The sequence below is a fragment of the Carassius carassius genome, chromosome 36, assembly GCF_963082965.1.
Source record: "Carassius carassius chromosome 36, fCarCar2.1, whole genome shotgun sequence".
NCBI lineage: Eukaryota > Metazoa > Chordata > Actinopteri > Cypriniformes > Cyprinidae > Carassius > Carassius carassius.
In genome coordinates, this window is record NC_081790.1 from 27,378,597 (window position 1) to 27,394,405 (window position 15,809).

The following is a 15,809-nucleotide window of genomic DNA, read 5'->3' on the forward strand; positions in this document are numbered from 1 at the left end:
TTAGTTCCTGTCTCCAGAGATGCCTTCATCTGGCCGATTTTTTAAGGCAGCATAGATGTATCCTTCGCTGCATTTGATATCCCACAATCCTGTGCGTTCCATTCTGTGATAGTTAAAGGGGGGTTCATATATTCAGAGTTGTTTACAGTGTTGAAGAGATGGATTCACATGCTAACCATGGCCAAAGTTAAATATATATATATATATATATATCTTGGACGAATAACGGAGAAGTTCTGTGCCGAAAATCTTACTTCGGGGTTGTTACAAGTTTCGGCTGGTGTTTTTCTATCGTGGATCAAATGACGTAGACGAGAGCCGGAACACCTTATATGAGCATCTTTTGGAAAAGCGCGCCTGCGCACACATTGAACAGAGGAGAGCGAGACCGCGCACATCATCATCGGCAGCGCTGCATAGGATTTGTTTGAGAATGTCTCCAAAAAAGTGTGTTTTTGGATGTGAGGGAAAGTTTACCGTGTTCAGCTTCCCAAAGAACCCAGTGTTACAGCAACAGTGGATGCAGTTTGTTTTTCCGGGGCAGCAACGGAGTGAAGCAAGTTTGTTTGTGTGTTCTCGTCATTTCAGTGACGAATGTTTTATAAACAAGGCCCAGGTCGATGCTGGATTTGCAAATCGTTTGCTATTAAAACGTGGAGCGGTCCCAGTGATAAAAGACACCATTCGTGTAAGTACAATTGGATCAGATTTCTGTCTTCTGCTGGAAATCAGCAAATAAGTGAATATATGTAAATGGAAAAAACAGAAACATGAGTATTTTTTAGTCTATTGATTGTAGTCTATCAAGGTGATTGTGAAAGTCCTGTTACAACTGAATAATTAATTATTTTATTGATTTATTAGAGCACATCTACTACCAGAGAATACGTGCCTTCAGTAAAGCACACAGAATGCCAAACAGAACACAGACCTACTGTGTCTGCTAAAGTGCAAGCCAGCCCACTAAAGAGATCTGTAGGCATTCAGTGTACCTTTGCTCCATCTCAAAAGACCGTTGCCACACAGTTCTCCTTCTCTAAACAGACAGGACATGTACGTAACAAAGGTATGTAATATGTGAAATGTTTCTTACTACCTTAACCTCCTGTATCATTTTTTTTTAGGTTTTGTTTTATCTACCTATTTTTGCAGTAAGAGCAGGCATAATGTGTCTGGCTTCTGGTCTCATTCGTGTTCAGATGTCTTCAGTTGTACAAAACTGATTGTTTTTCTGCTTAATATTTTAAACTGGTGTGTCCTACCACATTATTTTAATTTACTGACTTAATTATGAACACTGTGGTTTGTAGTGGCAACAGTTTTAATGTTTACTGCACTTTGTTAAACTTCACGTTATAGTCCTACGGCAGCTTATGAACCAGAAGCCCACACATTACCAGAATAACGCTTGCTTTGAGGAAAAAAAATGGATAGTAAGGGTTACCTAAATCAAATATTCCATTTTGTTTTTCCTCGGTCAGGCACGCAGGCAACAGTTTTAAGTGCAAGGGTTAGTACTGAGACCACACAAGTTGAAACATGGAGGCATTTGTCATCTACACCAGTAAAGGCATCCACATCTGGACATGGAGCAACACCTGCTAAAAGGCCCCGTATGGAACTGCTGGAGGAGAAGGATGAGGATGAAGGAAACTTTACAGACTTTCTGCAACCTAATCATTCCACATATGAGCCCGTTGATTCTTATGCAAAGGCTTCTGAACTTCGGTAATGTTGTGCAAATGTACATTGTTAAATTTGTTATTCGTTGTATTTGTTTGCTTTTTCCCAGTCTTATTTTATGTTTTGTACTTCCTTTTAGTGGGATGGAGGTCTCTTGTGATTATGCAGATGCAAAGTTCATTGTTTTTGAAAGCTCTCTCAGGGAGCTTTTCGAAACATGTCCTTTGTGCAAGCATAACTGCAATGTCCAGCGATGTCGGCTTGGGACATTTGTGTCTTTTAGTATGGTCTGCGGCCATTGTCAATATGCTAAAAAATGGCAGAGCCAGCCTATGAGAGGAAGCACCCCGGTCGGAAATCTTCAAATGTCAGCGGCAGTTTACTTCACTGGTGGATCATTCATTCAGATGAATAAGGTATTTTTCAGATTGTGTGCACAAATTTTGCAGATTGTGTGCACTAAAAAAAAATCACTAATGATAAACACCATCAATGCGTCTCTGCTATGTTTCCAGATTTGCAGAGCTATGAATCTGCAAATACACCATTACAGCACATTCAGAGGGCATGCTCGTATGTTTCTGGAACCTTCCATATTTCACAAGTGGAAGATGGATCAACAGGCCATGTTCCAGCAACTACAACCACAGGGCAAAATTGCTCTGAGTGGTGACATGCGTGCTAATTCTCCAGGTGAAATATTTTTTCTTCTTTGTTGGCCAAAATTGCTAATGTGGATAATGTACAATTAAATATGTTTGGTTACACACACTGTTGTGTTAACTTTCACATGTTTTCTATATGTAGGACACTCAGCCAAATATAGCAGCTATACTTTAATGCACCTGGAAAGCAATAAAATTCTGGATATTCAACTGGTACAGGTAACTCTCTCTTTCAGAACATAGTAAAGCTTTATATTTTTTTTTTATTGATTTTGCATATAGTAAGATTTTGATTTGTCAGAGCAACGAAGCTGGAGGCATTGCACACATGGAGAAGGAAGGACTCAGAAGAGGTCTGGATCTTCTAGAGTCCAACAACTTAAATGTGGAATACATTGTGACCGATCGGCACACAAAGGTGCAAAAGTATCTGAGGGAGAGAGCTGTAAAACAGTACTATGACGTTTGGCACATCGAGAAGGGTAAATGGAAATCTACATTAATGTTATAGTTGTTTACAATTTTTTTACATTATTTCGAAGTAGTATTGTACATACATGGTAATTTTAGGTTACACTTTACTTGAAGGGGTGTGTGTAAGACTGACGTGACACCTTCACCTTATGCATGTTTATGACAACTGTCATTAAGTGTCATTCACTCAGTTATGTAGTGTTTAATGCAAAGATTACATTGTTTTAGATGTCTTTGTTATGGGCTAGGGTAAGGATAGTGGTAGGTCAAATAATGTCATCTTTGCATTAAAAACTACATAACTGAGTGAATAACAGTTAATGACAGTTGTCATAAACATGCATAAAACCTCTTTCATATTCATGACATGTCATGAATATGAAGGTGTCATGTCAGTCTTACACACCCCTTCAAATAAAGTGTAACCTAATTTTATTTAATGCAAAAAATGTATTATGCAACAGTTTGATTTCTGCAGATTCTCATTTTGTTCGATTTAAGACTTTTTTAATTTATTATTATTATTTTTTTTAATCATCCAGGGCTATCGAAAAAATTGGAAAAACTGTCCAGAAACAAAGAGTGCCAGGTGCTGCGCAAGTGGTTGCCAGGTATAAAAAACCACATGTACTGGTCAGCCATGTCTTCCAAGGCAGGACCTGAGAAAGTTTCTAAATGGAAGAGTTTATTCAACCACATTCAGAATGTCCACACTCATGACAGCCCAGAATTTCCTAAGTGTGCTCATGCAGATAAAGTTTCTACAGCCCGTAATAAATGGTTAAAACCAGGTTTGTGACCATTATTTATTTTGAGTAACTGACCTACTTTTGGTCTTAATTTAAAACAATAACTGGAAACTCAGAATTTGTGAAACTGCCCATTTTCTGTTGTAACAGGTACCATGCTCCTGTATAAAGTTGAGAAGCTGCTCCTAAACAAAAGACTCCTTAAAGATGTGAAAAAGCTGAGCCACCAGTATCAAACGTTGGCTCTTGGGGCATTCCACAGTGTCATTCTGAGATTTGCTCCAAAGAATGTGGTATTTCCTTATATTGGAAAGTTATGCAGGTAATAATTGAGCACAAAAACATTATTAACAATAGTGTTTAATTGCAAACATTTCATACATTTATTCATACACCCCCATATTATGTTCAGGCTCTATCTTGCTGCAATGCATTTCAATGAGAATGCTGATCGTGAACAGGCAGTGAACTTGGAGGGCACAGCTGTCTATAAGATAATGTATCCTAAATCTAAGAAGGGGCAACCTACAGCACAGACAGTGAAAACAGAGCCCACTTGTGGTATGTTCTGAAATGTGACATTTATTATAAATGTTTCATGTTACCAAATATAATTATTTTCAAATATTTCATAAACATTTTTAAACAATATATCATATTTCAAAAATGTAACCGTATTATAACACGAAAAAGTGCATCAACTTTTTTTTTTTTTTTTTTTTTTAAGAGTACGTCAATGACCTGATGAGGCTGCTCTTTACAGAGGTGTTTGACAACCCTGCCACCTTTGTTGAAGAAATTTTAAAGCTTTCCATTCCAGCGGACCTATCAGCAGAGTACGACAGGCCAGCAAAGGAGGATGTCATCGCCAGAAATGTGGCAAGGTTCAATCCAGTGTACCCAACGTAGTTCCCACCAGCATCAGGAAACTCCAGCCGAACCCGCAGGACAACACATGATGGAATGACCACGTGCACATGTCTGCCCAGATATCACCAGCACCAGCTGACAAAACTCTGACAGGCAAGATACCTGTAACGTCTGGCAGAGAGAGTCAGTCAGATCAGTGGTGTCAAGCTCAATTCCTGGAGGGCAACAGTTCTGCAGAGTTTAGCTCCAAAAAAGGACATCAAAATGTATACTTTTAGAATTGTATGCTGTCATAAGTCTTACACATACAAATTTGCATAAGTTATGTACATATTTAAACAGCATTATTAACGTTACTGGTTCTATTTCTTGGCAGAAAATGTTTTCTGCCTCGTTTGGCATTGTCCTACAATTCCCACATGTGCACCTTTTAAAATGGGCAAATACAAAAAAAAATGACAACAACATTATTACAGGCAACTTAGAAGTTTTTCAATAGCCGCTAATTAAATGAGTTGTTACTTACCATATAGACACGTCCTGCTGTAGTCGTATTTCCTGTTGTTCCATTTCAGACTCTGAATCCGATTCTGAATCAAATATGTATGGCTGGATCTGCCTGTCACTCATACTTAATTTAAGATATATATATAATATATAAATATATACAGCAATATCGCACCATGATCGATAATAAGTAAACCTGCGCACGCTCCCGCTTTACTCTATAGCTCCGCCCACGGCACACCTCCAGGAACTCTACTTTAGTAGAGTTTTAGGGTGCTTCTCAATATCCCTCCTCGTCTCCTCGCTCCTCCGTCCTCCATCCTATGACCCGGAAACCATGAGGAGCGATGAGCGAGGATACACAGGTGTATCCTATGCGGAAGTCTTTTATCGACTTAACGTGACGTACGTATAAATTCTCCTCCCCTTCACATCTTTTGTAATTATTTTTATTTATATTTTACCTTTTCACTTCAAATAAACCATGCAAGTCATATATTTCAAACAGGGCATCTTGCTTTATTAATATTTATTATGAATGTCTTAATTAACAAACTTTAACAACATAAGGGCAGATCCCTTTAATCACAGCTGATGACACTCTGAAGTAACGCTGAAGGGAGTGAGGATAAATCATTTCTCTTGATTCAAGTCCTCCATCCTCACGTATTTTCCTTGCATCCTTCCCTCACATCCTGAAGAGGTGGAGCTAAGACAAGAGGAAAGGAAACGAGGATGCACAAATAAGAATTGAGAAGCACCCTTAGTAATCCCGAAAACACTGATTGCCTTGTTCAGGTGTGTTTAATTAGGGTTGGAGCTAGAGGTCTTCACAGTGCACCCGAGATCCGTCGACCTGGGACCCGACCCGGGACCCGTACGGGTTCGGGTCTATATTTTAAATGATCAGCCGGGTCAGGGTCGGGTCCGAATCTATTACTTCGGGTCCCGGGTCTGTTTAACATTGTGTGTAATACCCGTGCGATCGGAGTAATCGGACTCGGAGAACACCTGGCCCTGATCAGACACTGCTTGTGTTTTTTGTAACTTGCAACTTGTAAACTAACTAAAAAAAAAGAACAGCGATCTCTCTCTCTCTCTCTCTCTCTCTCTCTCTCTCTCTCTCTCTCTCTCTCTCTCTCTCTCTCTCTCTCTCTCTGCCGTTAGAAGCAGAGCGCGCAGAATGCAAGTGCATGCACGGTAATAATTGCAGACTTGACACACTCATATTTAATATATTTCAAATCAACAACAAAATCGGAGGTGAACTGTCACATGAATGTTTTCTATGACGCTCAAATTGCGTTAAATCATATTTTAGGATGATCCAGCTAACACGCATGTGCAGTCTCGAGCGCGTGTCATGTTTCTATGGCAACCAGTGAGGGACAAACCGCGCTTTACATTTTCTCCCATTTTTATACTAATATAAATAAACCGTTTAATCTTAAAGTTTTAGTGGTCAGATTCAGACTCGACGCAGAGCAGAGAGCACAGAGATGATAGCTTAAACGGCCATGACACTGAAGGAGCGTCCGTTATTATAGTTCAAAAGGGCAAACAGTCGAAGTTATTATGCGAATTAACTCGAGTCAGAATGTTCATGTGCACAGATGCATTTGTCATCCGTCACAGTGACATCAAGTGGAACTTTGAAGCTGAAATAATGAGTGGATTAAGCTTGGACTTGGAATAACGAGCGGAATAACATGGATAACTTTCTTGTCTGTGGATCATAATGCATCACAGGCAGTCAGGTACTCCTTAATGTGATTATAATGCATCACAAACTACGGCTCCTTAAATTAAGATATAGGGTTTTTTTTCGCAACATGTTTATTGACTTTATAATAATAGCAATTTAAAGTGGAATATGTGACAATCGGGTCAAGTCGGGTCTGTGTCTTCCCGGCGGGTTCGGGTCCAGCTTTCAAATAATATACGGGTCGGGTCCGGGTAGGCATTTCTCAGATCTACACGGGTCCGGGTCTAGCTTTTGAAATATTAGACGGGTCCGGGTCGGTTAGTTGTAATACATTACGGGTCTCTTTCGGGTTCGGGCACGAATTTTTGGACCCGTGAAGACCTCTAGTTGGAGCTAAACTCTGCAGGACAATGGCCCTCCAGGTCAGGACCGAAGTTGCCTATCCAGTGTTGTCACGGTACCAAAATTTCAGTATTCGGTACCGATACCAGTGAAAATCCACGGTTCTCGGTACCAATTTCAGTACCAAAGCAAAACACAAAAATATGCTAATTTAAAATAAAAAACTTTTTAGCACTAAAAATAAAACCAATGCCATTCTTTATACTTATTTACAATTGTGTTTAAAGTTTTTCTACAAGTTATATAATTATGAAAAACAGTAAACAAGTTTCACCCAAATTTAATTTGTCTTTTAATTTATGAAATTTAAACATTTTATTTCTGGTAAAGGGATTTTCTATTAAAATTAAAACATGGAAAATATTGTGATTTATTTCTTTAAAAAAATAATAATATTAATATTTCTAGCACAATGCCTTTATGTAAAAATTAACTTTTAGGCCTAATGAATGCATATTTGTCATTTTAACTGAACTTAAGACTGGTGGTGATGCTTAAGATATTTTTGGTCATTGATGGTTTCTGTAAAAAAAAAAATAGTAATAGATCATATTAATTATTATTAAAAGATAATACTACTACTAATTCTACTATCATACTAATGTATATCCAAGGCACTATGAATTGATGAGCTGCTGGGTTCATGAATTTTAAATCACGTTGTCTGCGTTCGGTCAAACTGATTTGCTGAAATCAAAACAGGGACGGTACTAAATCAGCGCCAGCCAATGAAATTGCCATTTGCGCATTAGCTCCGCCCACTACCGGAGAAGCCGGTATGTCTTCTGCTTGTTCAAAAATGAATATGAATAATTCTAAATGAACTCCATTACAGGAAAAGACAATAAAGAATAGTTTTCTTATAGCGTGTCGATTCAGCGTGGTAAGACTCTCGCTCTCTCTCTCTAGCATGTGTGAGAAACTGAAAAGTAGTACCGAGGTCCCGTTCAAACCCGGTTCAGCGCTATGATTTCCGCGAAGCAGAAAACGAGGACGGAATCTCAAAATCCAGTCATGAAAATGAAACTTACATTTTAATATGGACAGCAGTGGCGGCTTGTCCATAGGGGGCGCTGGGGCGCCGCCCCCTTCAACATTTCAGAAATTAACATCTGTAAAAACATTATATTAAAATGAAAAAAAAATGAAAAAAATAGTTTACTCATGTGCCGGCTGGTAGTGAGAGCCTCAGAATTTAATAAAAACTGTCTTTAATCGAATAACTATTTACTATGTTTTTCAATACGTTTCATGGGCGAGGGACGCCGGACACATGGGTGTCTATGTGAGTACACAAATTCTCGGGCAGTATGTGACCTGAAGCTGGTCTCTGATTGGTTTCTTAAAGATCCTCCTCGGGGCGCAAGTCGTTGCATCCCTGGCCAATCATAATTGGATACATGTTATTTTATCCAATCTGATTGGTTCTCGTCAACTGTACGTGGCGGGAAATAACCTTTTCACTTTTCACAACACGTGTACTAAAACGGCACAGGACAGCAAACACTGGGAGACTAAGTAGGGCAGGTAATGAGGGAGATACAGGTGGAACCACTGAAACAATAATGAGGTAACAAGATGGGAGGGGTCAGACAATAGACAGGAGAGTGTGTGGCACAAACAAACACACAACAAGCCATGTGCTCACACCTACAGTCTATGGCTCACACATAAGACACAGTGTCCTCTGCTGGTCATTTAGTGCACACCGGCTGAAGACTAACAGAAAACCGTTTTTTTTGTTTTTTTTCTGATGTGTTCTGGTGTGCATACATTTATGAATTATATGGACTCATATAATTTGGTGAATAGCCTGTAACATGCTCTGAAGCCCCAAGCACAAAGACATGATTTAGCACATGCTATAGATTTCCATACTGGATTTTTATGACCGATAAACCATGATGCATTGAAACCAGTATTGTCTATAAAACCAGGTGCTATAAAATCTGCTCATCTCAGTGAACTAAAATAAATAAAATTAATTAATTTATTATGCTTCATTGAGGGCGTCACTACAGGGTTAAAAATCAACAGTGATTTGAACGTGCCAAACAGGAGTCAACTACAACACAATTGATGTTGCGAACCGAATGTGCTGCTTCAATGTACAGTGGACATGTTTAAAGGGTTTGACTCAGAACCAGGCAAAACTGAGCTTCTCCTTTCAGCACGCTAGCAGCAAAGCACTTGAGCTGAAATTGCAATAACCGGCAAAGCCCTTGAGCAAGATGGCAAGACATGCTGAAATAGTTCTCAGTGAAAGCCACATTTACAGTTTAAATGCTGAATATGGCACATCAAACAGGGTAAACTGAAGCTCTATTGTATTTGCGTGATGGAAGAAAACAATCCTCATTGGTTCTTACGGAAGCTCAAACTTGTTTGCAAGCACACACAAGCATGCATTTTTGAGCTTTTTGTTTACCATATTTGAAGTGCTACAAGTATGTGCATCGATAAATGTGCAAACCTTGAATTAAATGTTTTAATATATTTAAATCATATAAAGTTATTGTGTCTCTTCAGAAGACTTGGATTTAAATTACTTTTTACATTACATTACTTTTACAATGTTTTTATATACATGCTGAAACTTGACAATTTTGGTTGCATGGATTTTCGAACTGATGGACAAAAATATAAGAGAATATTAAAATATATTTATTCGTGTCCATAAGTCTTAAAGGTTTGCAGTGCTATGTGGCTGTGGAAGTTCAGCACATACAGTATTAGATACATCAGCATTCTGATCCTCTTATCCAGTGACTCTCAACATTTTTAAGTTTTAAATGCACAGATACAAAATAAACTCTCTTTACAGTGATTTTCACCTCAGGGCTCGACATTAACGCAGAATTGTACTTGCCCTACCAGACAAGTAAACTGATTAATTTTAAAAACACACAATAATTAGGGCAGCACCAAAACTTTGGTGAGAATGATACGATTTTATTACTTTCAGTGTAAACGGTGACTAATAATGGATAATGTATTGACGGTATCAAGGTCGCGTCAGTTGAGGTTCGTGCAGCCAGTCTGACTCGCGGAGAAATCAACACTGTAAGTGCAACAGTACACAGAAGGAAACATGAACAAACATACAGTTGTACATGTTTTCCTTACTTTCAGCACAAGTAATATTAACTGACTCACATTGTAGATGCATTATTGATCATTTTAGCTCCATTTCGCTAACAAAAATAGTTCTAAGCAAAGCCACAGCAGAACAGTTGTGCATCTCCGAGCAACACACAACAGTCTTTCGTTACTGAATGATTCAGCATGTTTGAAGTCAATGATTTAGGGAGCCATTCATAAAGACAGTAACTTGATTCAGTTATTGAATGAATCAGCTGTTTGAACGAATCGGTTGAATCAATGACTCACTCATTAAGACAGTGACTTGCCACCACCTACTAGTGGTTTAATTTCATATTTTAAAGTATCATTGCATTTTTCCAACATTTCATATTTGTATGTAAAAAAGTAAAACAAAAATCTAATAACATTATTTATGCATTTGCAATTTTGAGTAAATTGATTTATGGAACTTATCTCCATTAAACAGTCTGAGTAAATCTAAATGGCACTTTTAATGCAGAAAGATGGAGTTTGTTACTGATTTCATTTGAATAGTAACAACCATATAGTGTCTTATTATTCTAACTTAATGTATCTGTAAATTTCAGAATTTGACATAAATGGTCACATGTATATTTAATCAGGTTAGGAAAATAATGTTCTTCATAAAGTTAAAAAAGTGTAACAGCAATCAATTTAAGACAAATATCACAAATATGCTGAATAAAGTAATACCTGATAGAGCACTGATGAGACTATTGCTTCAGAATAAATTACATTTGCATCAAAAAAGAAAAAATAATAATAAAAAAAATTTGTTCCACCCGACAAGTAACGTTTTTACTCTGAATGACCGATTTACTTGTCCGAAGGCCAAGCACATGTCAAAGCTTAAAGGTTTAGACAGTTTTAAAGTCGTAGTTTTTTGCAATATTAGAATTATTATTTTTTGCCTTCTCTTGGTGGTTTAAACTACATTTATTCAAACATGTTTATAATATGAGGGATTTGCAAATACTTATAAAGATGCACATAAGTAAATACCTTGACATTTTAAATGCTGTTGATATGGCCATAATTTGACTGTATGTTTGAGAGTCTATGCAAAAAAAAAAAAAAAACGTTTATGTACATAAACGGCATGTATGAGTAGTTCACATATGAGAGGCTGGACAGGTTTACATGGTAAGGTGACCTATCTTGGTGCCAACTTCATGTTTGGTAAGCTCATAATAAATCATATAGTGACAAACATGATTTTAAGAAAGAAGTGCTATAAAAATAGATTTTGATGTTAAAGAGAGTGGTATAGGGACAAGCTTGAAATATTTATTTCATCGGACATGTACATTTACAGTTCAGTGTCATAAATCTGTTCTAAAGCTGTCAATCATTTCAGATATGCAATTCCCTGGGTGTTTCAATTAACATCACTATGCAGGGTGGGAGCCCTCATTGCTCATGTCAAGCCTGCTCCTTATCCACTCCTCCTTACCCCCCACACTTGGAGAGTATTTACATCTTCAATTCTGCTCCAAGATTTATTTGCCTAATACAAAGAGTTCTTATTTTGGTGATTGTAAAAGCTGATTCCGAGGAATCACAGAATACATCACCACCCCAGTGCCCTTCTGTGTAATAACCTGTGCTGATTCAATAAATCATAGTATGCAAGGGTACAAAAATGATGAATGTGACAGTTATAGACAAGAGACGCAGTTACACAGGTGGGAGGGTGGGTTTGGCAGTGAGTAGTACTGAATCTTGATTGGCTAATTGTTGTTGGCTAGTGTTGCTGGGGCAGCTTTTCTTTTGGGGTCATTTAATAGAGTTGTTGATTCTATGTTCAATACATCCTAATGCAGAATTCTGAACAAATCAATGCACAAGCCAATGCGTGTGTCCAGTCCTTTTAGTGTGTCTGAGGACACTGACTGTTAGTAGCCGGCGCTTCCAACAGCAGATGCAGATGCAGTGAAGTGATGACTTTACCAATAGACCATTTGGGAGAACGCATCACAGTTAGATCACTGCAGTACTGCACACACTATCGTGGAAGACAAACAATGGTACAGGTGGAAGAAAATGAGAGATTCACTGAATAAGAAAAAAAACTGTGTTGGATATCAAAATCAGAATGCCAAAAAAGATGGGTGCAAATGCACTTATTGTAATTTTTTTTTTTTATTCTACTTCTTTCTATTTTTTTCCACCATTGAATCTATGGCAGCCCATAGAACCACAGGAACGTTTTAAAATTTGGCACACAGATGGAGAACAGTCTGTTCATTACACACCACAAATTTGTGGTCTTTAAGTTAAACCCTCTAGTGCCCAAAAATTGCTATTCATGTTTATGCAAATAACCTTTGAACCACAAGGGCTAGAAACAAAATAATTGTGTCCACTTATTGGCTCATGACGAATTGACTCTGTGTCACTTTGCCATCATAAACATTTTCCCGCCATTTTAGATTTTCAGAAAAACCTACTTTTTTAAAACTTGTCCAAGAAGGTTTGTCTGGTTTTCACCAAAATTGGCTCAGAACATCTTCAACCTTTTCCAAAACTTCAAAAAGTTATGAAAAGATTTTCAATAGACCAAACAGATTGCATATAGCGCATCAACAAATGTGACAAAGAGCAAACACTATAATGGACATTAGGCTGTATCTCTGCAAGGCTTTAGCATACTTAGACCAAACTTGGTAACCATTATAACAACCTTAATCTGAGGGTACATAAGCAGTTTTTTGGCATAGCGCCACCTACTGGTTAAGATGTTAAAATGAACACGGTTACATGTTGTTGCATGAAGTCTGTTTGGAAAGATTACATCAAAGTACGAATGCAAGTGGAAAAATTCCCTCATGGTCAAAATTTTACTAAAATAAAACATGGGAATAAAATAGTACACAGTGTAGCCACAATTTAATTAAACTAGGGAACAAATGAACAAGTCATGCAACAATTCTTAATTTGTGACAACGTGGTCTTAAATTTTTTCCATTGTATGTCATGTCCAGGGCTCTGTAGGATCCTTTGAAAGGTAATGTTATTTTTAGTCCAGTGTTGTAATTTCTGTCAGTCCATATAACATGTCAGTGGGTGTGGTTTAAAGAGCAAAAAGGAACAGAGAACTGCAGTTAATAGATAATACAGATGATACACTCCTTTCCACTTTTTATGTCCTTCTCTCACTACCTTCCTTTCATGTTCTGGACTTGGATGAAAATGATTGCTTACACTGCGTGACTGGCAGAACCTTTGCAATTGGTTGAACTGGAAGTTCTAAGTCCTTGATCACTTTTAATACGCAATGGAGCAGATTTATTATTTACATTTTTCTCTTAAGAATTAGTTTGATGCATTTTATATGCCTATAGGTATGCTTGGGACATTCTATTAAATATACTGTACAGGTTACGGTATCAACAGGTTACGGTATGAGGTTAAATCTCAAAATAATAAATAAATATCAAAAACATCAATCACTAAAGTTGTGTTAGGTGGGGGTTATTAAACATTAAACATGGTCTGCGGTTACAGGGGTTTACAAATGATGTACAATTATTGGTTTATAGTATACAAATAAAATGCATTTACCAAAATAATGTTGCAGTTGACAGCACAATGCACCATTAATGTAGCCCAGTAATACTGATGATAGTCAATGCACAGTACACATATTGATCCTTTTTGGTGTTTTTGTATGAGCACCTTCAGTGGGTTCCATGGGGGAAGCAGCAGCCGCATAAAAATTAATTTTACAATGAGTGAAAGGAAGGATGGTCTGGCAGACTATTCTCAGGTTCAGTTGTTCATGTAAGAAGGTGCTTTACCATGCAAGCAGATAAATACAAGATGTTTTGCTGTATCAGGCATTTTTGACAAATTAAATTCAATAAAGCAGAACGCCCCATCTCGAGGAACCGTCTGTTCCCGTGGTGACGTTGTGGAGCAAAGAATTGCTGAGTGATGCCATTGATTTATTTCACCGGATTACTAAGATGCTGCTACACTTATGAAGGAAGAGTTATCAGGCTTTGATTTACTTGTGCAGAGTGTTATAGTGAGCAGTGTGTTACTGATAGACATTATAAATATTTTTAAACATAATTGAGAATTGCTCTCATCAAGGGTTGTATTCTGTTTATAATAGATTTTTAAAGATGTATTGAAGAACATAATGATACACCAGCTGCAATAGTATACTGTACAATACGGCCATCATTATCTCAAAGTAAAGCTTGTCAGCATGAGCCAGACCAGGGTTATACATGTATACCAAATAAATTTACAAGAACAAGAAATAATGATTTGAGTTACTATGCTAATGCTGCAACAATATTACATTTATATACATACAATCATTTATAAACTTTATTCTTAATAATCATAATAAACATTCAACATTTATTTTTCTATTGACAAGTTAGTTTACATATTTATCTAAAATAAAACATCTCTCTCATCCACCTCTTGTTTCTTATGGTACTTGTTCTTCTGAGACATATTTACTTTCTTGTCTTGTTTCTTGTCATCTGTTAAAGGCTTCATGCTCACTATATTCTGTAAATTAAAATTATTAGTGTACTCCAAGGCCAGTTATACTATGGTTAGTAACTATAGGTTCCAGTGGCACACAGTGTTCTGGAATGAGGAGGCAAAGTCTTCAATAACCTAACTATTTATTTAAACCAATCACAGTTCTTCTCATGCTGGCGCCTTTTAAGCATTTTTACATTTATTGCAAATTAACAATCATAAAAACACAGTAACTAATTTCAAGTTGTTTTTCAAGCCATTTCAGATTTGATTCTGGTGAAACATAAAGCAGTGATATCTAAGTGCATGAGTTGTTTATTTACTTTTTAATTTGTCTTCATATTAACATTTATTTTTTTCATTCTGACAGATTATTGGGCGTTTGAATCATGTGAATGGAGTAATAGGCCAATCAAAGCATGATGGATGTATTGTCTCCACTCATGTGACTTTCATTCTCATTACCCCCCACCAAACCCTGGCACGCTTTAGGGGGTCTATTAAAACTCAATGTATTAAAGGGAGGCAAGAAGCACTGGTGTTGGACAATGTCTTTTTAGATGAACTAGTGATTTATACACTTTTTAATGCCATATTTCAAAATACTTTCATCTTCATATTTTCATACTGTGGATTATTTTCTTATCCAATATTTGAGGAGGGTCTCCCTTGTCTCATCTGATATTAATCAGTTATTAATTACTTCATAAGAAAGCAGTAGGGCAGGAATCTCCATCCCTGCTCCAACACACCCTGAACACCTTTATTAGCTGGTTCAAGTGTGTTTTTATTAGATTCGGAGCTGAAATATGAAATGTACATACAAAATATATGAAATAAGCAACAGTATGTCAGAAACCAGGATAAAAAAAATATTTACCTATTAGTGCTATAGTTGAACAATTAGAAAACAAAAGTATAACCTGAATGCACTAAGTCGCTTTGGATAAAAGCGTCTGCTTAATGCATACATGTAAATGTAATATGTAATATGACTGATAAGAATGAGGGTGCTGTTTTTTCAATGGTGGGTAGGATTACAGGACAGGTGGATTTTAAGGTCCCCTAATGCTTCGTAAGTTAGCATTTTTGTCATTGCAGAAGTAAAATCACATGACAGCC

General features: G+C 37.2%; 1 protein-coding gene across 2 annotated transcripts; it reads left to right on the top strand.

The window, feature by feature from the left end:
* Positions 1 to 207: 207 nt before the first annotated feature.
* Positions 208 to 5,160, top strand: LOC132117503 (uncharacterized). Of its 2 annotated transcripts, none has more exons than XM_059526829.1 (11): positions 208 to 688; positions 865 to 1,066; positions 1,482 to 1,728; positions 1,823 to 2,099; positions 2,199 to 2,376; positions 2,491 to 2,561; positions 2,650 to 2,830; positions 3,365 to 3,613; positions 3,722 to 3,893; positions 3,984 to 4,132; positions 4,299 to 5,160. In XM_059526829.1, exons 1-11 carry the CDS (start codon positions 434 to 436, stop codon positions 4,478 to 4,480), a joined length of 2,163 nt encoding a protein of 720 aa, XP_059382812.1. In that variant the 5' UTR covers positions 208 to 433; the 3' UTR covers positions 4,481 to 5,160. The 2 variants fall into 2 exon arrangements, with proteins under 2 accessions (XP_059382812.1, XP_059382811.1); XM_059526828.1 differs by having other exon boundaries at positions 209 to 688; positions 2,491 to 2,567; positions 4,299 to 5,159.
* Positions 5,161 to 15,809: the final 10,649 nt, after the last annotated feature.